This window comes from Rhinopithecus bieti, unplaced genomic scaffold, assembly GCF_001698545.2.
Source record: "Rhinopithecus bieti isolate Rb0 unplaced genomic scaffold, ASM169854v2 scaffold_13259, whole genome shotgun sequence".
In the NCBI taxonomy this organism is placed as follows: domain Eukaryota; kingdom Metazoa; phylum Chordata; class Mammalia; order Primates; family Cercopithecidae; genus Rhinopithecus; species Rhinopithecus bieti.
The window spans coordinates 2,654,411-2,673,272 of NW_016807544.1; the positions used below are offsets into that span (position 1 = coordinate 2,654,411).

General features: G+C 49.2%; 1 protein-coding gene and 1 non-coding gene across 8 annotated transcripts in view; both read left to right on the plus strand.

Moving 5' to 3' along the window:
• DCAF4 (DDB1 and CUL4 associated factor 4) overlaps positions 1-18,862 on the plus strand; it is a 77,859-nt gene that overhangs the window by 20,503 nt on the left and 38,494 nt on the right. For 2 of the 7 annotated variants that reach the window (XM_017882792.1, XM_017882796.1), the window contains 8 exons: positions 122-265; positions 1,383-1,432; positions 6,462-6,541; positions 8,466-8,567; positions 8,714-8,811; positions 10,192-10,365; positions 11,034-11,148; positions 13,236-14,253. In XM_017882792.1, coding sequence (XP_017738281.1) covers positions 122-265; positions 1,383-1,432; positions 6,462-6,541; positions 8,466-8,567; positions 8,714-8,811; positions 10,192-10,365; positions 11,034-11,148; positions 13,236-13,429 — 957 coding nt within the window. In that variant the 3' untranslated portion in view covers positions 13,430-14,253. Of the gene's footprint in view, positions 1-121; positions 266-1,382; positions 1,433-6,461; positions 6,542-8,465; positions 8,568-8,713; positions 8,812-10,191; positions 10,366-11,033; positions 11,149-11,527; positions 11,660-13,235; positions 14,257-18,862 lie in introns of those variants that run through there. The other 5 variants (XR_001887456.1, XR_001887455.1, XM_017882794.1 and 2 more) reach the window with 4 other exon arrangements.
• On the plus strand, positions 18,335-18,406 carry TRNAC-GCA (transfer RNA cysteine (anticodon GCA)). Its single transcript has one exon. It is a non-coding gene; the product is annotated as a tRNA-Cys (tRNA).

The window sequence follows — 18,862 nt, forward strand, 5'->3', positions numbered from 1 at the left end:
GGAGCTCTCACCTAGTGAAAATGCACAGAGCATGGGGGCCAGGAGAGACGGGCAGGTCCCTCTTATGTAACCCACCAGGTGCAGCCTGGGATGTCACCCACTGCCCCCTTCTCTTCTCCAGGCAGACACCAACAGTGACCGACTCTTCACAGTGAACGATGTCAAAGTCGGAGGCTCCAAGTATGGCATCATCAACCTGCAAAGTCTGAAGACCCCTACGCTTAAGGTGTTCATGCACGAAAACCTCTACTTCACCAACCGGAAGGTACATTGCCCATCCCTGTAGCCTTGCTGCACACTTGGCCCTGGGGGTAGTTGGCCAAATTCAGGATAGAGGAGAGCAATTGGGGAAGAGGGCAGAGCATGGTTACCTCATTTTTCCGTAAGACTTGATTTTTACTTCAGCCTAGGAGTTTCAGACCAACCTGGCCAGCGGAACATGCATGGTGAAACCTCGTCTCTACAAAAAAATAATAATAATTTTCTGAGTGTGGTGGCGTGCACCTGTAGTCCCAGCTACTTGGGGGTTTCGGGGGGAGGTGAGGTGGGAAGATCACCTGAGCCCGGGAGATCGAGGCTGCAGTGAGCCATGATCGTGCCACTGCACTCCAACCTTGGTAACAGAGTGAGACCCTATCTCAAAAAATGGATTTATAGTTGCTCAGAACCCACAGGGAAAGAAAGGGTCCCAGGAGTTTCTTGTCTTGGAAAAGAAAGTGAAATGAGATGATTTCACTTTCATTGGTTGAAACAGAGGTTGAAACAGCGCTTCTTTAACTGGTCCTCAGGACTGTCCCTCCAGGGGTCCAGGAGTTGATCTGAAAGGGCCCACACCAGGGCAGAGAGTTCCTTGGACATGGGTGACAGTGACTGTGGCCTGGATAGGAGGGGTCCTGCCCTGTGTGTTGGAGTGATACGTCATCCAGCCAGGCCGTAGCCAGCACTGAGACTTAAACAAATAAGAGGAGTTTCCTGTCTAGGGAGCAACCTTTAAGTTGCAGTGGGGTGATGGTGGCATCCATGAGAAGCTGTGACTTCCTATTCAGTTGGGACATAAGCCGCAAGATGGATACAGGTTGAAAATGGCTTCTGGGTGAAGTAAGATCCACCTTCAGAGTTAGGCTTATCTCCTGCCATTCAGCCCTGCCCAGAGGGTATGCCAGATATACCAAATGTCTCCCTATGGCTCTGTTGAAGGACTCAGACTTGAGGTTACTTCCTGTCCTGCTGAAGCCCTGCCCTCAGAATGTTTGTTCCAGCCCATTTGAAGAGGAGCAAGACCTGAAGAAAGAAGTCACATGTCTGTGTCCCCACAAGTTATTCCACAGGAAAGCATATGACTGTGGAATAACTTTCCGTCTTGCTGTTTGCTTCCTCACCAGGTGAATTCGGTGTGCTGGGCCTCGCTCAATCACTTGGATTCCCACATTCTGTATCCTTTGGCAGAGGAAGAGGTTTGGTGGGCAGGCCACACCCTGACGTGGACCTGGGTATCTGTGGGCTTCGTGGCATGGCATCTTAGTGACCAGAGGGCTGGGCCTTTGTGCACTTAAATCTCATGCTTTAGAAAAAAGCGTACCTGGGTAGAACACAAGGATGCCTGTGGAGCACAGAGAAGTAGCTGAGGTCCCATCATGGTTGTTTCTCAAGATGACATTGATGTCACTGTGTGGCAGACACTCTCTGGGCCTTCACATGCATGTGGTGGAGACAGGATAGGAACTCAGGCAGTCTGGCTCCAAGGCCGGCCCACTCTGCCACTGTGGCGTGTGACAGGAGGCTCTGGGTTCACGACACGGACCCAGTATTCCTGCCGGAGAGCTGGTGCGGTAGCAGAGGAACAAAGCGGAAAGGAGCAGCACAGCTTTGGGGAGGAAGCCCAGCTCCTCCTGAGGCCAGGGAGGAAAACGGTGGTCAGGAGGGCAGGGTCCTCCTAGGGGAAGCTGAGGGCAGGGTCAGAGAGGGGGTTCCTTTGGCAGTGGACTTGGATCTGTGGGCTCTGTTGCCTCAGGTCCCTGCTGGCAACAGCTTTTTTTTTTTTTTTTTTTTTTTTTTTTTTTTTTTTTTTTTTTGAGGCGGAGTCTCGCTCTGTCGCCCGGACTGGAGTGCAATGGCCAGATCTCAGCTCACTGCAAGCTCCGCCTCCCGGGTTTACGCCATTCTCCTGCCTCAGCCTCCCGAGTAGCTGGGACTACAGGCGCCCGCCACCTCGCCCGGCTAGTTTTGTATTTTAGTAGAGACGGGGTTTCACCGTGTTAGCCAGGATGGTCTCGATCTCCTGACCTCGTGATCCGCCCGTCTCGGCCTCCCAAAGTGCTGGGATTACAGGCTTGAGCCACCGCGCCCGGCCGGCAACAGCTTTTTAAAGCACTCATCACACCAGTCTTTGTCTTCCTGAGTGAGCAGAGCCACTTTGCTGAGAGCACAGTAGTACAGTGTTGTGGTCCCTGGCCTCTGGTACCCTTGGGGGCTCTTGATATGGCACAAGACTTGATTCACCGAAAGCCACATGTTAATGACTCTTGTCCTTGGTTCATTCTCATATTAAATGTGTTCTGGAAACAACATGACTACTCGTTGTACTTAACACCTACTTCTTGAGTTGTCGTGAGATTAGCGTTAGTTAACTCCTATGAATCCACCTAGCAGTTCCTGGCACATCATTGGTCTTCAACAAGTGACAACTGAATCAGAGTCTTTTTTTAAAATTTTATTTGTTTCACAGCACTCTCTTTCAAAGGAGTTTTTTGGTTTTTATTTAATTTTTTTCAGAGAAAGGGATCTTGCTCATCATCCAGGCTGGAGTGCAGTGGTACAATCATAGCTCACTCCAGTCTAGAACTCCTGGGCTCAAGTGATTCTCCTGCCTTAGCCTCCCAAGTCGCTGGGACAATAGCTATGCACCACAACACCCAGCTTACATTTCAAAGGCTTGTAAAGCCTAAATACATTAGCGACCTGATTACAAATTTATATAAGGCACCAAACTATGTGTGTTCTCCAAATTGAAAATTGTATGTGGCTTTCATTTGATGGGGTTCTGTAGGCTAATGGGACTGACCACCTGTTCCTATGATGATCTAACCAGAGGGCTAAAGAGGCCAAGCTCTGCAGAGAGCAAAAACGAACCTCGTTCTCATTTCCAGTCTTTTAAAACAGCATGGTTTCTCATGTTTCTGTGGGCTAAGGAGAGGGAAAAAAAATCCATGTAATTGGGCTTTAAGGGATGGATGGTCTGTTGTAGCCTCATCAGTGGCTTGCCCTCTGGTGGCAGTTTCTGGTAATCTTCTGGCCTTTGTGCTATAGATTTTTTGTGCTGCTTCAGAAGTTCAGGTAGCTTTTCCCTTTAGAAAACGGTACTTTGTTCAGACCTGCATCTGCATTTTCCCTGCAAGAGTGGTGGGGGTTAGATGGAATTCTTTCTACACTTATTGGGCCCTTAGTTAACCTGTAGCCTGTCAAAGGATTAAGTCTTAGCCTGGCCCCATAAGTACTCAAAGTTTGAATATAAATAAGCTGAGATCCAGCAACAGTAACTAACATGCACATCCCACTTTCTTCACTTCCGTGCCCTCCAAATCCAGAAGCAAAATAAGTTTATTTGGTGATGCTGTTCCCATTTGCAGTTTCAGCACCCTCTCTATCCTGGAGATACTTAACTTGGAGCTTACCACCCAGAGTCGTATGTCACATACATATCACATACTCAGATGGTCAAGAATGTTACCTGGCCAGGCACGGTGGCTCGCACCTGTAATCTCAGCACTTTGGGAGGCCAAAGTGGGGGGATTGCTTAAGGCCAGGAGTTTGAGACCAGCTTGGGCAATATAGCAAGACCTTCTCTCTACAAAAGAAAAAAAAATTCTATGAGATGAGCATCATGGTGCATGCCTGTAGTTCCGGGTACTCAGGAAGCTGAGGCAGGAGGATCACTTGAGCCCAGAGTTCAAAGCTGCAGTGAGCTGTGATCAGACTACTGCACTCCAGCCTGGGTGAAAGAGAGAGACCCTGTCTCTTAAAGAAAAAAAAAGAAAAAAGAAAAAGAAAAGAAAAAAAAGAAAAGTGGCTGGGCGCAGTGGCTCATTCCCATAATCCCAGCAGTTTGGGAGGCCGAGGCAGGTGGATCACTTGAGGTCAGGAGTTCGAGACCAGCCTGGCCGCCATGGTGAAACCCCATCTCTACTAAAAATACAAAAATTAGCCAGGTGTGGTGGCATGCACCTGTAATCCCAGCTACTTGGGAAGTTGAGGTGGGAGAATTGCTTCAAAACCCGGGAGACAGAGGTTGCAGTGAGCCAAGATTGTGCCACTGCACTCCAGCCTGGGCGACAGATGGTAATTTTCCATCGAAAAACACCTATATAAAAATAAAATGTATAAACAGATTTTTTTTTAAGTTACGTGATTGCTTTTCAGATAGTTAACGTTTTTCAGTGAGGAATATGTGTGGTCATTCAGGCAACACCTATCGAGTATATGCAGTTGCAAGGAGATAGAGACAGGCAGCTCCACAAGTCTTCAGTGTAGGAGGAAAGCTGCATGCAGAAGGGATTGCAACCGCCTTCCTGGAGGGAGACCCATGAGGGCAGGAAGAGGCCAGGGACTCCTAATAGAAGGAGGAGTTGGGAGAAAGCTATGTGTGTTGCTCTGCAGAGAGCAAAAACGAACCTCGTTCTCATTTCCAGTCTTTTAAAACAGTTTGGTGTGTTGGGCAGCAGTTTGATATTCATGATGTCTCTGGCTAGGGAGTAGGACCTTTCAAGACAGAATGCTCGCTCAGGGATATGGGAGGTCCCAGCGGGTTGTGATTGTGGAGCCATTTTTGAAAATGATTCCTTTGGTGGCATTGTTGGGGGATAGACAGGTGAGAGCAAGTCCTCAGACAGAAGCTGCTGCAAGACTGAGAGCGGCAGTGAGGGCGTGAAATGAGGCAGCAGGAGTGGAGGGAAGGGCACCAAGGGGCAGGCGCAGGTCCTAGCCCGGGCATCTTGTGATAGGAGAAGGCCCAGGATAGACTTCCCGGAGAGTGGTGGGTTGAGGCCAAGGAGTGTGTAGTAGAAATTGGGCTACATGGCCATAGGGCAGAACTGGAGCATTTCCGTCAGATTTAGAAATCAGGAGCTCATTGAAGACTTTGGTGAGAACATTTCTCTGGGAAGCTGAGGGTCAGGCCTGGATTTCAGTGGAGGAAAGGCAAGGGAGTGAGAATAAATACAGGCTCCTCTGGAGTGAAGTTTGGCTATGAGGGGAAAAGGAGAGGAACCACATCAGTCAGAAGACACACACATAGGGAAGAGTGTAAAGGGGCAGGTCAGAGAGACTGCCCAGTGACTACGCTCATGTGAACAGAGACACCCACATGTAGTCAGGGAAATGGCCATTGAAATAATAATGAGGTGTCACCTGGTACCCATTCAGATAAGCAGAAATGTTAAGAGCTGGTAGTGAGATATTCTGTGCAGTGCCATTTCTGTATGTATTTTTTAAAACAAAAGTTGCTTTGTTTTATTTATTGACAAATATATGTAGTGGAAATACAGCATGGCTTAGAAGAACTTACACCAATTCGAGAAGAGCAGTTCTTTCTGGGTGGGAGAGAAGGGAGAATTGGACTAGGGAGGGATCAGAGAGGGGGACTTTTGGGGTTTTTTTATAGTATTTTATTTTTGAGACATGGTCTTAATCTGTCAGTCAGGCTGGAATGCGCTCACATGCTCACAGCTCACCACAGCCTCGATTTCCAAGGCTCAAGCAATCCTCCCACCTCAGCCTCCCAAGGAGCTGGTACTACAGGCACACACCATCACACCCAGCTAGTTTTTGTATTTTTTGTAGAGAAAAGGTTTTGCCATGTTTCCCAGGCTGGTCTCGAACTCCTGGGCTCGAGTGATCCTCCTGCCTCAGCTTCCCAAAGTGCTGGGATTACATAGGCAGGAGCCACCACACCCAGCTTTTAACTATATCTGATTTATGTTTCCCTTTAAAAAACATCTGAAGCTGGCCGGGCACGATGGCTCACCCCTATAATCCCGGCACTTTGGGAGGCCAGGGCGGGCAGATCACCTGAGGTCGGGTGTTCAAGACCAGCCTGACCAAGATGGAGAAACCCCATGTCTACTAAAAATACAAAATTAGCCAGGCGTGGTGGCACATGCCTGTAATCCCAGCTACTCAGGAGGCTGAGGCAGGAGAATCGCTTGAACCCAGGAGGCAGAGGTTGCAGTAAGCCAAGATCACGCCATTGAACCCCAGCCTGGGCAACAAGAGTGAAACTCCATCTCAAAAACAAACAAATAAAAACATGCGAAGCTAAATGTGGACAGTGTAAACGTATGTTGAATCTGGACGGTGGGGTTACTCTGTCCTAGGTTGTGTGCCGTATGACCTTCTGAAGGGTGAATGCCCATGCTTCCTCCCAGAGGGGAGCCTTGTGCCTAACTGTCCTTAACAGCTTTTTCCAGACTGTGCCTCATGGGACTCGCAGAGACTCCGGGCTGTGCCACCCTGCTCCCAGCGTCACTGTTCGTTAATAGTCACCCAGGTACAGCGTTCTCTTCCTTTGAAGAAATCTGTCCTACGTCTCCCGAGAGCTGTGTGGGGGTGGCTTAGAGAGGAGTGTAGGGCCACTTCAGAGGCACTGTGGGAGGATTCCCTAAGCCTGTCCCAGGGTTAGTACCAGAAGCATGTGCTTTTTTTTATAGCATCTGCCCCTTTTTACCCATCTTGGGCCATTTCAGTCATTTCAGCAGCCAGAGCAGACTTAACATATATGTAAACCAACGTGAGATTAGAACACTGATTTGGATGCCTGTGCACATCATTCAGAAGACAACTCCGAAGGTCTAGAGCACCTCAGGCGCTATCAGGGGTACTTAACATTCTGCCTAGGTTAAGGCAATTTGACTCCTCTTTCCTGACAGCATTATTACATTTTCAGTCTATCAGAAAATTAGAATCAATAAGACAAGAGTGAGAGGCCTCTTAAGAGTGTGGGCTTCAGGCAGACCTGGCACGAATCCCAGCTCTGCCCCTTGCCAACTTGAATGGAATGTTGAACCTCTCTAAAGTGGACAAGGCCTTCCCAGTGCACGTCCATGGAGAATTAGATGAGATCACGCACATTTAGCCCAGTGCCTAGTATATTTCATCACACAGCAAGCTTATAGGCAGGAGTGTGTCTTACCACCATTTTACAGTTAAGGAAACTGAGGCAGAGGGTTTCAGAACTTGCCTTACAAAAGTAATTTTTAGTGTTGGAGGTCAGGCTCACAGTACCCTTTGGAGAGGTAGTAATTGGGAAAAGTATGTGAGGGAGGCCTCTGGGGTACTGGATTGTTTTATGTCTTTTCTTTTTTCTTGTTTGTTTGTTTGTTTGTTTTTGAGACGGAGTTTTGTTGCCCAGGTTGGAGTACAGTGACGTGATCTCAGGTCACTGCAACCTTCGTCTCTGGGGTTCAAGCGATTCTCCTGCCTCAGCCTCCCAAGTAGATGGGATTACAGGCATGTACCACCACACCTGGCTATTTTTGTATTTTTAGTAGAGATGGGATTTCTTCATGTTGGTCAGGCTGGTCTCGAACTCCCGACCTCAGGTGATCCACCCGCCTTGGCCTGCCAAAGTGCTGGGATTACAGGTGTGAGCCACCGCGCCTGGCCTGGATTGTTTTGTTTCTCAACCTGGTTGGCGGGTACGTGGCTATATTTAGTTTGTAATAACTCACTGAACTGTATCCTTACAATCTGCACGTTCTATCAGTGCAAAAGTTTATTTTTAAAAACATTTTATCAAAGCATGGTGACTCATGCCTGTAATCCCAACACTTTGGGAGGCCAAGGCAGGATAATCATTTGAGCCCAGGAGTTCGAGACCAGCCTGAGCAACATAGCAAGACTCCAATCTCTACAAAAAATAAATAATTAGCCATGTGTGGTGACTCACACCTGTGGTCCCAGCTACTTGGGAGGCTGAGATGGGAGGATTCCTTGAGCCTGGGAAGTTGAGGATGCATTGAGCCATGATCATGCCACAGCACTCCAGACTGGGCAAAAGAACAAGACCCTGTCTTAAAAACATATGTATCTTTAATAATGTGTGTGTGTGTGTCTGTGTGTTTGTGTGTGTGTATGTATGTATATATACACACACTTGCCTGAGATCACATAGCTGGTAGGTGATCGAGGATGGGAGCCACCTTACCTCCGACAGTACACTACCTCCTTGATATCAGTACTATTAGTACTATAAACATGACTACTGGGAATGTTAACATACATGGATTTTCAGAATAACCACTTGTGAGCCAGGCATCCCAGCTGAGCCTCTCTCTCGCAACCACAAAACCCAGAGTGAGGCCAAAGGTATAGACCCTCTGAGCAGCTATGGGCATATTTGGATGTTTTCTGAACCCAGTGGTCCCTGGCCTGCCTAGAGGGCAGCCACAATTTACATTCTCCTATCCCCTTAGCAGGAATAGACCGGCCTGGCATGCTCTGCAGTTTCCGGATCCCTGGTGCCTGGTCCTGTGCCTGGTCCCTGAATATCCAAGCAAATAACTGCTTCAGTACAGGTGAGCCTGGCTCCCCAGGTGCCCAGAGAGGTGCCCAGAGGTGTTAAAACCATGGGGTTTTAACAGACCTTAAAACCCCATGTAGCTGTCCCTCTCCCCAGACTATATGTGACATAATCTCATCAGCCTATCTCTGTCTCCACCAGGCTTGTCTCGGCGGGTCCTGTTGACCAACGTGGTGACGGGACACCGGCAGTCCTTTGGGACCAACAGTGATGTCTTGGCCCAGCAGTTTGCTCTCATGGTTGGTTGGATTGGGACAGGCAGAATATAAAGTTTGCCCCGTGCAGAAATTTGGCCAGATTAAAATTTGCCGCCTCTGTGTGCCATCTAGTCCTCTTTGACAGGGGAGAACGAGCATCAGGAAGGATCAGTGGGTTCCTTTGTAAGTGTGTCTGAGCTGAGTGAAAGTTGGTTGATCCAGAAAGGCTTGCCTGAGTTGCTCTAAACAACCTCTCATGGAAAGGAATTGTGAGCAGTTCTTGGGTACTTGGATTTACCTAGCAGGACAAACTATCTTTAAAATGTGTAAGCTAAACACCAATTCTTCACAGCTCTCAGGTTATATATTTTATATATTTGAAAAATCAGGGCCGGGCGCGGTAGCTCACGCCTGTAATCCCAGCACTGTGGGAGGCCGAGACGGGCGGATCACGAGGTCAGGAGATCGAGACCTTCCTGGCTAACACAGTGAAACCCGTCTCTACTAAAAATACAAAAATTAGCCGGGCATGGAGGCAGGCGCCTTTAGTCCCACCTACACGGCAGGCTGAGGCAGGAGAATGGCATGAACCCGGGAGGCAGAGCTTGCAGTGAGCCAAGATCGCACCACTGCACTCCAGCCTGGGCGACAGAGCGAGACTCTGTCTCAAAAAAAAGAAAAAGAATTTAAGCTTGATAAATTCAAGTCAGTTTAAAAAAAAAACAGGCCAGGTGCAGTGGCTCATGGCTGTAATCGGAGCACTTTGGGAGGCCGAGATGGGTAGATCACGAGGTCAGGAGTTTGAGACCAGCCTAGCCGAGATAGTGAAACCTCTTCTCTACTAAAAATACAAAAATTAGCTGGGTGTGGTGCCGGGCGCCTGTAATCCCAGCTGCTCGGGAGGCTGAGGCAGGAGAATCACCTGAACCTGGGAGGCGGAGGTTGCAGTGAGCCGAGATGGCACCACTGCACTCTAGCCTGGGCAACAGGGCAAGGCTCTGTCTCAAAAAAAAAAAAAAAGTCATAACTATATTTTAAGGACTTTTCTCTAGAAAATACCATCTTTCCTTAAAAGTGAATGAACCTGCTGACCCGCTTTTAGTAGAGATGGGGAGATGGGGCGCTATCTCTGGGACTTCAGAGAGAAAGGCCAAAGGAGGCAGTGCATGGGGCGGGGAGCAGGCAGCTCCTCGGACCTCCATGCTGCCCGTGAGGAGGACACGTGGGGTCTGGTTCTTCTGGTCACTAACAAGGAATCATCCTCCCTTCCAACTCCATTGAGACCCAAACCCTGACCAGCACGTGTCTGATCACACCATCCGACCCAGAGGCTGGAAGAGGGGTTATAGCAGGAGGACCTGCCCTGCCCAGCCTCAGAGGGAGGTCATGGTAGCCAGGACCGAGCAGGCCCTCTTTCCACAGGTTCCTCTGCTGTTTAATGGCTGCCGCTCTGGGGAAATCTTTGCTATTGATCTGCGTTGTGGAAATCAAGGCAAGGGGTGGAAGGCCACCCGCCTGTTTCATGACTCAGCAGTGACCTCTGTGCGGATCCTCCAAGATGAGCAACACCTGATGGCATCAGATATGGCTGGAAAGGTAGGGGATCATGAACTTTCTCAGGCCACAGGGTCTGGTGGCCCAGAGACCTGCCAGGGGAAAGGGTTCTGCTGAAGAGGTCCTCATACCTTGACCCCAGGCAGGGGAAGTTCACTGAAGACCAAGTGATTTGCTGGCCCTGCGTGGGGACTGCTTTGTTGCCCATATGAGCCTAATCTGATGTGAACCAAAGTGAAAAGGATTCTCTGGTTATGTACCTTTTTTTTTTTTTTTTTGCGACGAAGTCTTGCTGTGTTGCCCAGGCTGGAGTGCAATGGTGCAATCTCAGCTCACTGCAACCTCCATCTCTCAGGTTCAAGTGATTCTCCTGCCTCAGCCTCCTGAGTAGCTGGGATTGCAGGCACCCGGATAATTTTTGTATTTTTAGTAGAGACGGGGTTTCACCATGTTGGTCAAGCTGATCTCGAACTCCTGACCTCATGATCTGCCCACCTTGGCCTCCCAAAGTGCTGGGATTACAGACGTGAGCCACCACGCCCGACCTGGTTACATGCTTTTGATGGACTCCAAGGCTCAGGAATTCGAGATGGAGATCTTCATGACCTGCACAGGCCACTGGAGACCACCTTGCCTTCCTGGCTTCACACTTGGGGACCACCGTGGTACCTCCTGGCCCCTCTGATGTCTCCTGGTGCTTCTTTCCACAGATCAAGCTGTGGGACCTGAGGACCACTAAGTGCATAAGGCAGTACGAAGGCCACGTGAATGAGTATGCCTACCTGCCCCTGCATGTGCATGAGGAAGAAGGAGTCCTGGTGGCAGGTACTTGAGGAAGGAAGGGGAAGTTCCACCCCATCCAATACTGTCTCTCAGGGCAATCCCAGCAACTTCAGCAGCAGAGGGAAAAGTTACCCCAAAACAGAACTGAATTTGGGGGAGTGTGGACAGTTGGGTGGGGAGACTAGGAGGGAAGTAGAATTGGATATATTAGTAATCAGCAGTGTAAATAAATGTCCACTAGGTGGACAGTCTCATCCCATGTCATGGGCAAACGTCACTTCAGAAACAGGCAGGTGGGGAGGTGCTGGGCAGCCTGGGTTTGGAGTTTGCGTGGATTTCATCAGGCCAGCATAATCCCACCACGCAGCCATCGTACCCAAAAACGTGGGCTCCCTGTTGTCTCTACTCACATTTCCACCAGCGGATGCTGAGAAAAGAAGTTATGGTCATTGTAAAGATGATTGGCCCCAGCCCAGCGCGGTAGCTCACACCCGTAATCCCAACACTGTGGGAGGCCAAGGAGGGCGGATCACGAGGCCACGAGATTGAGACCATCCTGGCCAGCATGGTGAAACCCATTACTACTAAAATACAAAAAGTAACTGGGCATGGTGGCACCTGCCTGTAATCCCAGCTACTCGGGAGTCTGAAGCAGGAGAATTGCTTGGACCAGGGAAGTCGGAGGTTACAGTGAGCCAAGATTGCGCCACTGTACTCCAGCCTGGTGACAGAGCGAGACTCCTTCTCAAAATAAATAAATAAATAAATAAATAAATAAATAAATAAATAAATAAGATTCATGGCCCCTTTACTACCATCCCTGTGGCTCCACAATCTGCAGATTAGGAACGCTGTCTGGCCACTGAGCCCCAGGGAAGGGAGTTACCAGTTGATTACAGATGATAGTGGCCACAGCAGGCTCAGTGCTTTCACACTGAAATAGTGGCCCCTGACACTACAGAATGTGTTCTCAGTCTTCGTGAACCACCTCTACTGGTATTCCTATGGAAAGGGCTTATTCCCCATGGGACATTTTTGTGGCTAGGAAGCATCACTTTGTTAGAACGTTCTTAGACTTATTTACTATTCTCATCAACACCAGGACTTCGCTTCCTTTTAAATCGATTTTCACCTGTTTTATCGCAGAAGAGCTCCTGTGAGCTGGATGATAGAGAGAGCTCAGCCTTGCTGAAAGGCAGATGCAGGTGGTCGCCAGCTGCAGTAATAAACTGCAGCCGGGATTCAGCTTCAGCCAAGGTAGCACTTCTGGTCTCAGAGTCACACAAGTGATCAGAATCACGAATGTGAAATCCATGACTGCCCAAGGCCTGTCCTCTTCTGCTGAAGTTCTCCAGTAGTATATATCATGTTTCTGGGCTGCTATAACCCATGCTGTTGTGTGTCACAGTCCTCAGAACTGGAGCCCTGAAGACTGAAACTGGTCTTAGGAACTGAAGCATTAAACCAGAAAGAGCTGTGGGGAGAGTTGTCAACCTAGTCCATCCCCAGGATGTAATGACTTTGACAGACTTTTACTATATCATGAAAAAATCAGGCCAGGTGTGGTAGCTATAATTACTAGCACTTAGGAAGCTTGAGTCTGGGAGTTTAGGACCAGCCGGGGCAACATAGCAAGACCCTATCTCAAAAAAAAAAAAATTAGGCATGATGGCACACACTTGTAGTCCCAGTTAACTCAGGAGGCTGAGGTAACTCAGGAGTTCAAGGCTGCAGTGAGCCCAGATTGCACCACTGCACCCCAGCCTGGGCGACAGAACAAGACCTTGTCCCTAAAAATTGGGAGAAATCAGTTGCATGTCACCTAGACCAGGTGGGCTGCGCTCACACTTGAACATTCCGTGACATCAAGAGCAGCAGAATCCCCAGACATTAGCCAGGATACCTCCAAGCCACTCGTGGCATCACACAGCCAACCAGGGCATCTTGTCATTGTTCTAGCACAACAGGGCGACTGCGTTATCTGTAGAAATGCTGTCTGTTAATGAGTTTGTGTTTTGGCTCACATGAAATCACAGCCCTGAGGAATCTTGAGAAGCCATGTCCACATGTAGGTGAGTTTTCCTTTGCATTCTCTCACTAGCCTGCCATGTGTCTTTCCTCTTTCCTAGTGGGCCAGGACTGCTACACGAGAATCTGGAGCCTCCATGATGCCCACCTACTCAGAACCATACCCTCCCCGTACCCTGCCTCCAAGGCCGACATTCCCAGTGTGGCCTTCTCGTCACGGCTGGGGGGCTCCCGGGGCGCGCCGGGGCTGCTCATGGCTGTCGGGCAGGACCTTTACTGTTACTCCTACAGCTAATTCTGCAGGGTACAGCCCAGAGCTATGTGGATTTGACTTACGGGAGGAAAGTGTAACTTTTTACTGCATCTGATGAGGGCGTTTTAAGTGACAGTGTACACAGATCCCATCCTCTGGCTGCTAGGAGAAAAGTGCTGAACGTTCCGTGTGGAGACACTCAGGAAAGTTATTTGAGTTAAATTGCTGGCTCAGAGCTTGGAAGTCCTTTTCATAAAAGGTACCTATTTCCTTTTCTTACTGAATTCTTAGAACTTACTTAACCCTCCCTACCTTTTCTTAACAAAAAAAGACTTTTCTAAGGACTGAAGATTGGCAAAAACTAAAAGCTTCTTCCATCAAGAGCCCATTGGAGAAGCCCAGCGATGAGACGGTGAGATAGTTTGAGCCCTCGGTGCCTGGGTCCCAGAAGACCTGCATCTGTACTTGGGGAAGCCAGCGGGAGAGGACGGGGAGGTTACTTCTCTAAGTCTCTGCAGAAATACTGAAGGCTGGAGTTTGGAATCCTTAAACTTGGCCTTCTCAAACTCAACAGCAGATCTCTGGGATTCTCCTTTTATTATCCAAAGGCATTGGAAGGAAAGATGGATCTTCTTACATGCTAGGAGTTTTAAACAGTCCTTAACATGCCTTTGTTGAAGCACCTTCCAGAATGTAAGGTACAGCAGCTCTGGTTTCTATTACAGTGACTTGAATGTCAGATTCAAGGGCCTGGCATCAGAGTGAATTGGTTTTGACTTTTTGTAGTCTAGGAGCGACGGTTTGTGAGATGTTTATTCAGTGTTAAAGAGCCTGTTTTTCTACCAAACAATAAACCAAGAAAAGAATCATGGTGTGACATGCGCTTCTGTGAATGACTCAGGAGATCATGAAGCTTGGGCTGCTGGGACCAGCTTTCATAGCCTTCCTGGAGAGCTTCCCTGGGCCCCTCCAGACCCACTCTGCCCTCATCATCTCTCCATCTCCATCCTGCTCTGTGCATGCCCAAGAGACTCACCTCTGGACTAGGTCAGGGTTCCCTGGCTCCCAGCAGCCAGGTAAGTTCAGCCCGTGGGAAGCAGCAGCAGAACACAGGGCAAGAGAAGAGGAAGGTGGGATCGCTGGTTCCCCGGCTCCCTTCTGGCTGGGCTATGGGTGGCTGTAACTAAAACCCACCACTTCTATTGGAAAGTGCTCAGAGAGAGCCGGGTTCCAACAACTCACCATTTGTCTCTTCAGACCTACAGCTGGTCATCACACCTCACTGCTGCTGGCCCAGGATGCCTCACTAGGTAGACTCTCAGCCACTTGAATGTTCCATCCATTTCCTGCCAGTACCCTGACTAATACAACGTATTCTATAGAGAACCAAAAAAAATTTTTTTTTGAGGCACGGTCTTATTCTGTCACCCTGGCTGGAATGCGGTGGCACGATTTTGGCTTACTGCAACCACCACCTTCTGTATTCAAGGGATCCTCCCACTTCAGCCTCTTGAGTAGCTGGGACTACAGAGACAGGGTTTCACAGTGTTGCCCAGGCTGGTGTTGAACTCGAGCTCAAGTGATCTGCCCATCTCAGCCTCCCAAAGTGCTGGGACTACAGGCATGAGCCATCACACCCAGCATCAACTCATGTAATTTTACGACAGAAGGAACCATAGTCTGGGGAGGGAAAAAGGAAGAACCTGAGTGTTTAAAGGCTTGAAAATAATTCAGTGTTAAAGAGCCTTTTGAAAAGGCTTTTTAATTTTCTTTTTTGAGACAAGTCCCACTCTGTCACCCAGGCTGGAAGTGCAGTGGCACCATCACAGCTCACTGCAGCCTCAAACTGCTGGACTCAAGCGATCCTGCAGTCTCAGCCTCCTGAGTAACTGGGACTACAGGCGTGTGTCACCACACCTGGCGGTTAATTTTTTGATTTTTTTTGTAGAGATGGGTCTGGCCATGTTACCTAGGCTAGTCTGAAACTTCTGGATTCAAGTGGCCTTCTTGCCTCAGTCTCCTAAAGTGCTGGGATTATAGGTGTGAGCCACTGTGCCCAGCCTACTTTGTTTGTGTGTTTGTTTTTTGTTTTTGTTTTGTTTTGTTTTGAGACGGAGTTTTGCGCTCGTTGCCCAGACTGGAGTGCAATGGTGCCATCTCGGCTCACTGCACCCTCTGCCTCCCGGGTTCAAGTGATTCTCCTGCCTCAGCCTTCCTGAGTAGCTGGGATTACAGGCATGTACCACCATGCCCAGCTACTTTTTTTGTATTTTTAGTAGAGACGGGGTTTCTCCATGTTGGTCACCGTGGTCTCAAACTCCTGACCTCAGGTGATCTGCCTGCCTCAGCCTCCCAAAGTGCTGGGATTGCAGGCTTAAGCCACCGCACCTGGCTCGGTTCTTAAATATATTGAATCTGTCTGCCTGAGTTACCTAAGGCTGTGACCTCTTCCCTCTCCCACCAGCAAACCCCAGGGCAATTTGTACTGTGCCCTCTCAGCATTGTGGGTGGCTGGCAGTCTTCTGTATTCTCTTCCCCACTTTCAGGATCATGGTGGTACAGGAAGGGATGGCTGGATAGTAGATTACATCCACATCTTCAGGAAAGGACAGAGATACCTCAACAGGAGAAGTTGGGCAGGGACAGGCAAGTGCTGCCTCCATTTCCAGCCTCATCATGGTTCCTAGGCCATAGCAAAGCCTGGTTGAGGGGAAGAGGCCCAGGGACTGCATCCTTCCAGCTTTTCTTCACATACACAAGCAGATGGTGCCACAGTGCTCCCTGATATTAGCTGATAAGCACCCACTGTATGTCAGCCCCCCCGCCCTGTATTTTTTGAGACATGGTCTCACTCTGTCGCCCAAGCTGGACTGCATGAATTGCAGTAGCACAGTTACTACTCACTGCAGTCTTGACCTCCTGGGCTTGACCAATCCTCCCACCTCAGCCTTCTGAGCAGTTGGGCCCACAGGTATGCACCACCACACTCAGTTAATTTTTTATTTTTTGTAGAGATGGAGTCTCCCTATGTTTCCCAGGCTGGTCTTGAACTCCTAGGCTCAAGTGATCCTCTGGCCTCAGCCTCCCAAAGTGCTAGCATTACAGACATGAGGCATTTGTAAGGTGCTTCTCACCCTCACACTAACCCCACAGCACAGTTTGGGAAACAAGTTTCTTGAGTTAAAGTGGTTTGGCAAGAAGGGCTGAGCTGGGATTAAGATTCCACTCTTCCCAACTCTGAAGGCCCTGTTTCCCTCACTGCTGTGTCCTGCTCATTTTCCGGGCCCAGATTAACAACAGTGGGAAAGAGTTGAGAGAGATTTTTCTAATAGGGTAAACCCTCCTCCCAGCCCCGCTCTACCATCCTGGGCCACTCCTCTAGTCACAGGATCCTTTGTACATTTGGTCCAATTGATTTTGAGCTCATCCATTTTTTCCACATGGGTTAGAGACAAGGGTGGCATTATTCTCATTTCTCGTGAGAGAAAGCCCAGCTCTGCCAAGCCCAGAATTTCTGACCCCTCCTGTCCCAGCACAAACCATTCAGTCTTCCCGCAGTTATTCCTGTTGCGGGATTTTATTTCTAGGAACCCTGTCCCTCAACCTTACCAGCCCTTGGCTTTTCAACCCAGAGGCTCGGGACATTTGAGGATTGCATGTTCAGCTGCGGGCATGGGGAATGCAGTGACTACGCCTGGTTGGCATCCCATACCACACCCAGGGGAATGGGGAAGCCAAGAGGTGGACTGAATGCAGGCTCAGGCCTCTCTCCTCGCCCCCGAGGGCATCCTCTCCAGCAGGTGACTGGGCATGACCACTGCAGTGCTGGTCTGAAACCGGTCAGTGAGTTCAGTGGAAGGTTTGACTACCATGGGAACACCCCAGCTCTCTGCCAGAGCACATCTGTCTTTGGAGCGGTCACCCACCTCCCTCTGTTCTAACAGCATCTCTTCCCTTCATAGCCCTCAACCTGAATTTCTAAGGCAGATGTTTAGATGAACTCTCAATGTTACTTCACATGAAAAAACTTTGTGTCTCCAAGTGTGCTGTTTCTTCCCTGAGATTGGAGAAAGGAGCCAGCTCTATTCTTGGCTTCTCTTCCCCCTGGAAAGGCAATGAGGGGAGAAAGGGCTTCTCGGGCCTACGCCCTTGCACTCCATACCAACGAGTGCCAGGTTTGAAAGGAGAGGCTTCAGTTCTCTCCTGCCAGTGGGATAAGGAGGAGCCACACTACTCAACCTCAATAAAGCACTTCCCCAGCTATCAGCAGAGCCCCAGGTCAGAGCTGGCTATTGTTCCATCAAGAACAGAGCAAAAGCCAAGCTTCGTGGTTAATGCCTGTAATCCCAGTACTTTGGGAGGCTGAAGTGAGGCCGAGACGGGAAGATTGCTTGAGCTCAGGCAGGTGGATCACTTGAAATCAGCCTGGGCAACATGCAGAAACCCTATCTTTACAAAACACACACACACACGTGCGCACACTTTATATATAGATAGAGTCTCACTCTTAGTCCAGCCTGGAGTACAGTGGTGTGATTTCAGCTCACTGCAACCTCCGCCTCCCAGAGTTCAAGCAATTCTCCTGCCTCAGCCTCCCTAGTAGCTGGGATTACAGGCGCCTGCTACCACGCCCACCTAATTTTTTTGTATTTTTAACGGCGATGGGATTTCGCCATGTTGGTCAGGCTGGTCTCAAACTCCTGACCTCACCTCAGCCTCCCAAAGTGCTGGGATTATAGGCGTGAGCCACCATGCCCAGCCCAAGATGTCATTTTTCAAGTATTCCCTTTCAATTTATTGGTGGCCAAGGGAAAAGCCAAAGCAGATGATGAATAATTAAGAAGGTGGGGCTTTAGAACACAAAGCTTGCCAGAACTCTAGTGTGGGTGGAACTTGATTGTATTGAGTCACCATAAGTGGACAAGGAAAGAGTTCCCAGCAGGTGAAGGGGGTATAGCTCAGGGGTAGAGCATTTGACTGCAGATCAAGAGGTCCCCGGTTCAAATCCGGGTGCCCCCTTCCCGGATGTTTTCTCACTTCCATTTAAAAGTAAATACTGTCAGCCACAGTCTTACCAGAAGATAAAGGAACTTTCAACTTGTTCTTGTGTTGAAATTGTTCCTCCCACATTCCAGCTGACCACTAGGACAAAAAGCCTCTTTAGGACCTCCTTTGTATTCCATTAAGACCAAGTCCCTGAGGAGATTCTAAATCTATGAGGAAGTCTGAGAGCTGTGAACACAATTTGGCCATCGGATGTGTGTCGGAGTATATATATAAATGTTCCTTCAACATATATTTTTGAAAACTTAGTACATGCAAAGTTCCCTTGAATTAAAACATGAAAGAAGGGCCGGGCACAGTGGCTCACGCCTATAATCCCAGCACTTTGGGAGGCTGAATTGGGTGGATCACTTGAGTTCAAGAGTTCAAGACCAGCTGAGCCACATGGCGAAACCCGCCCCCCCCCCCCCC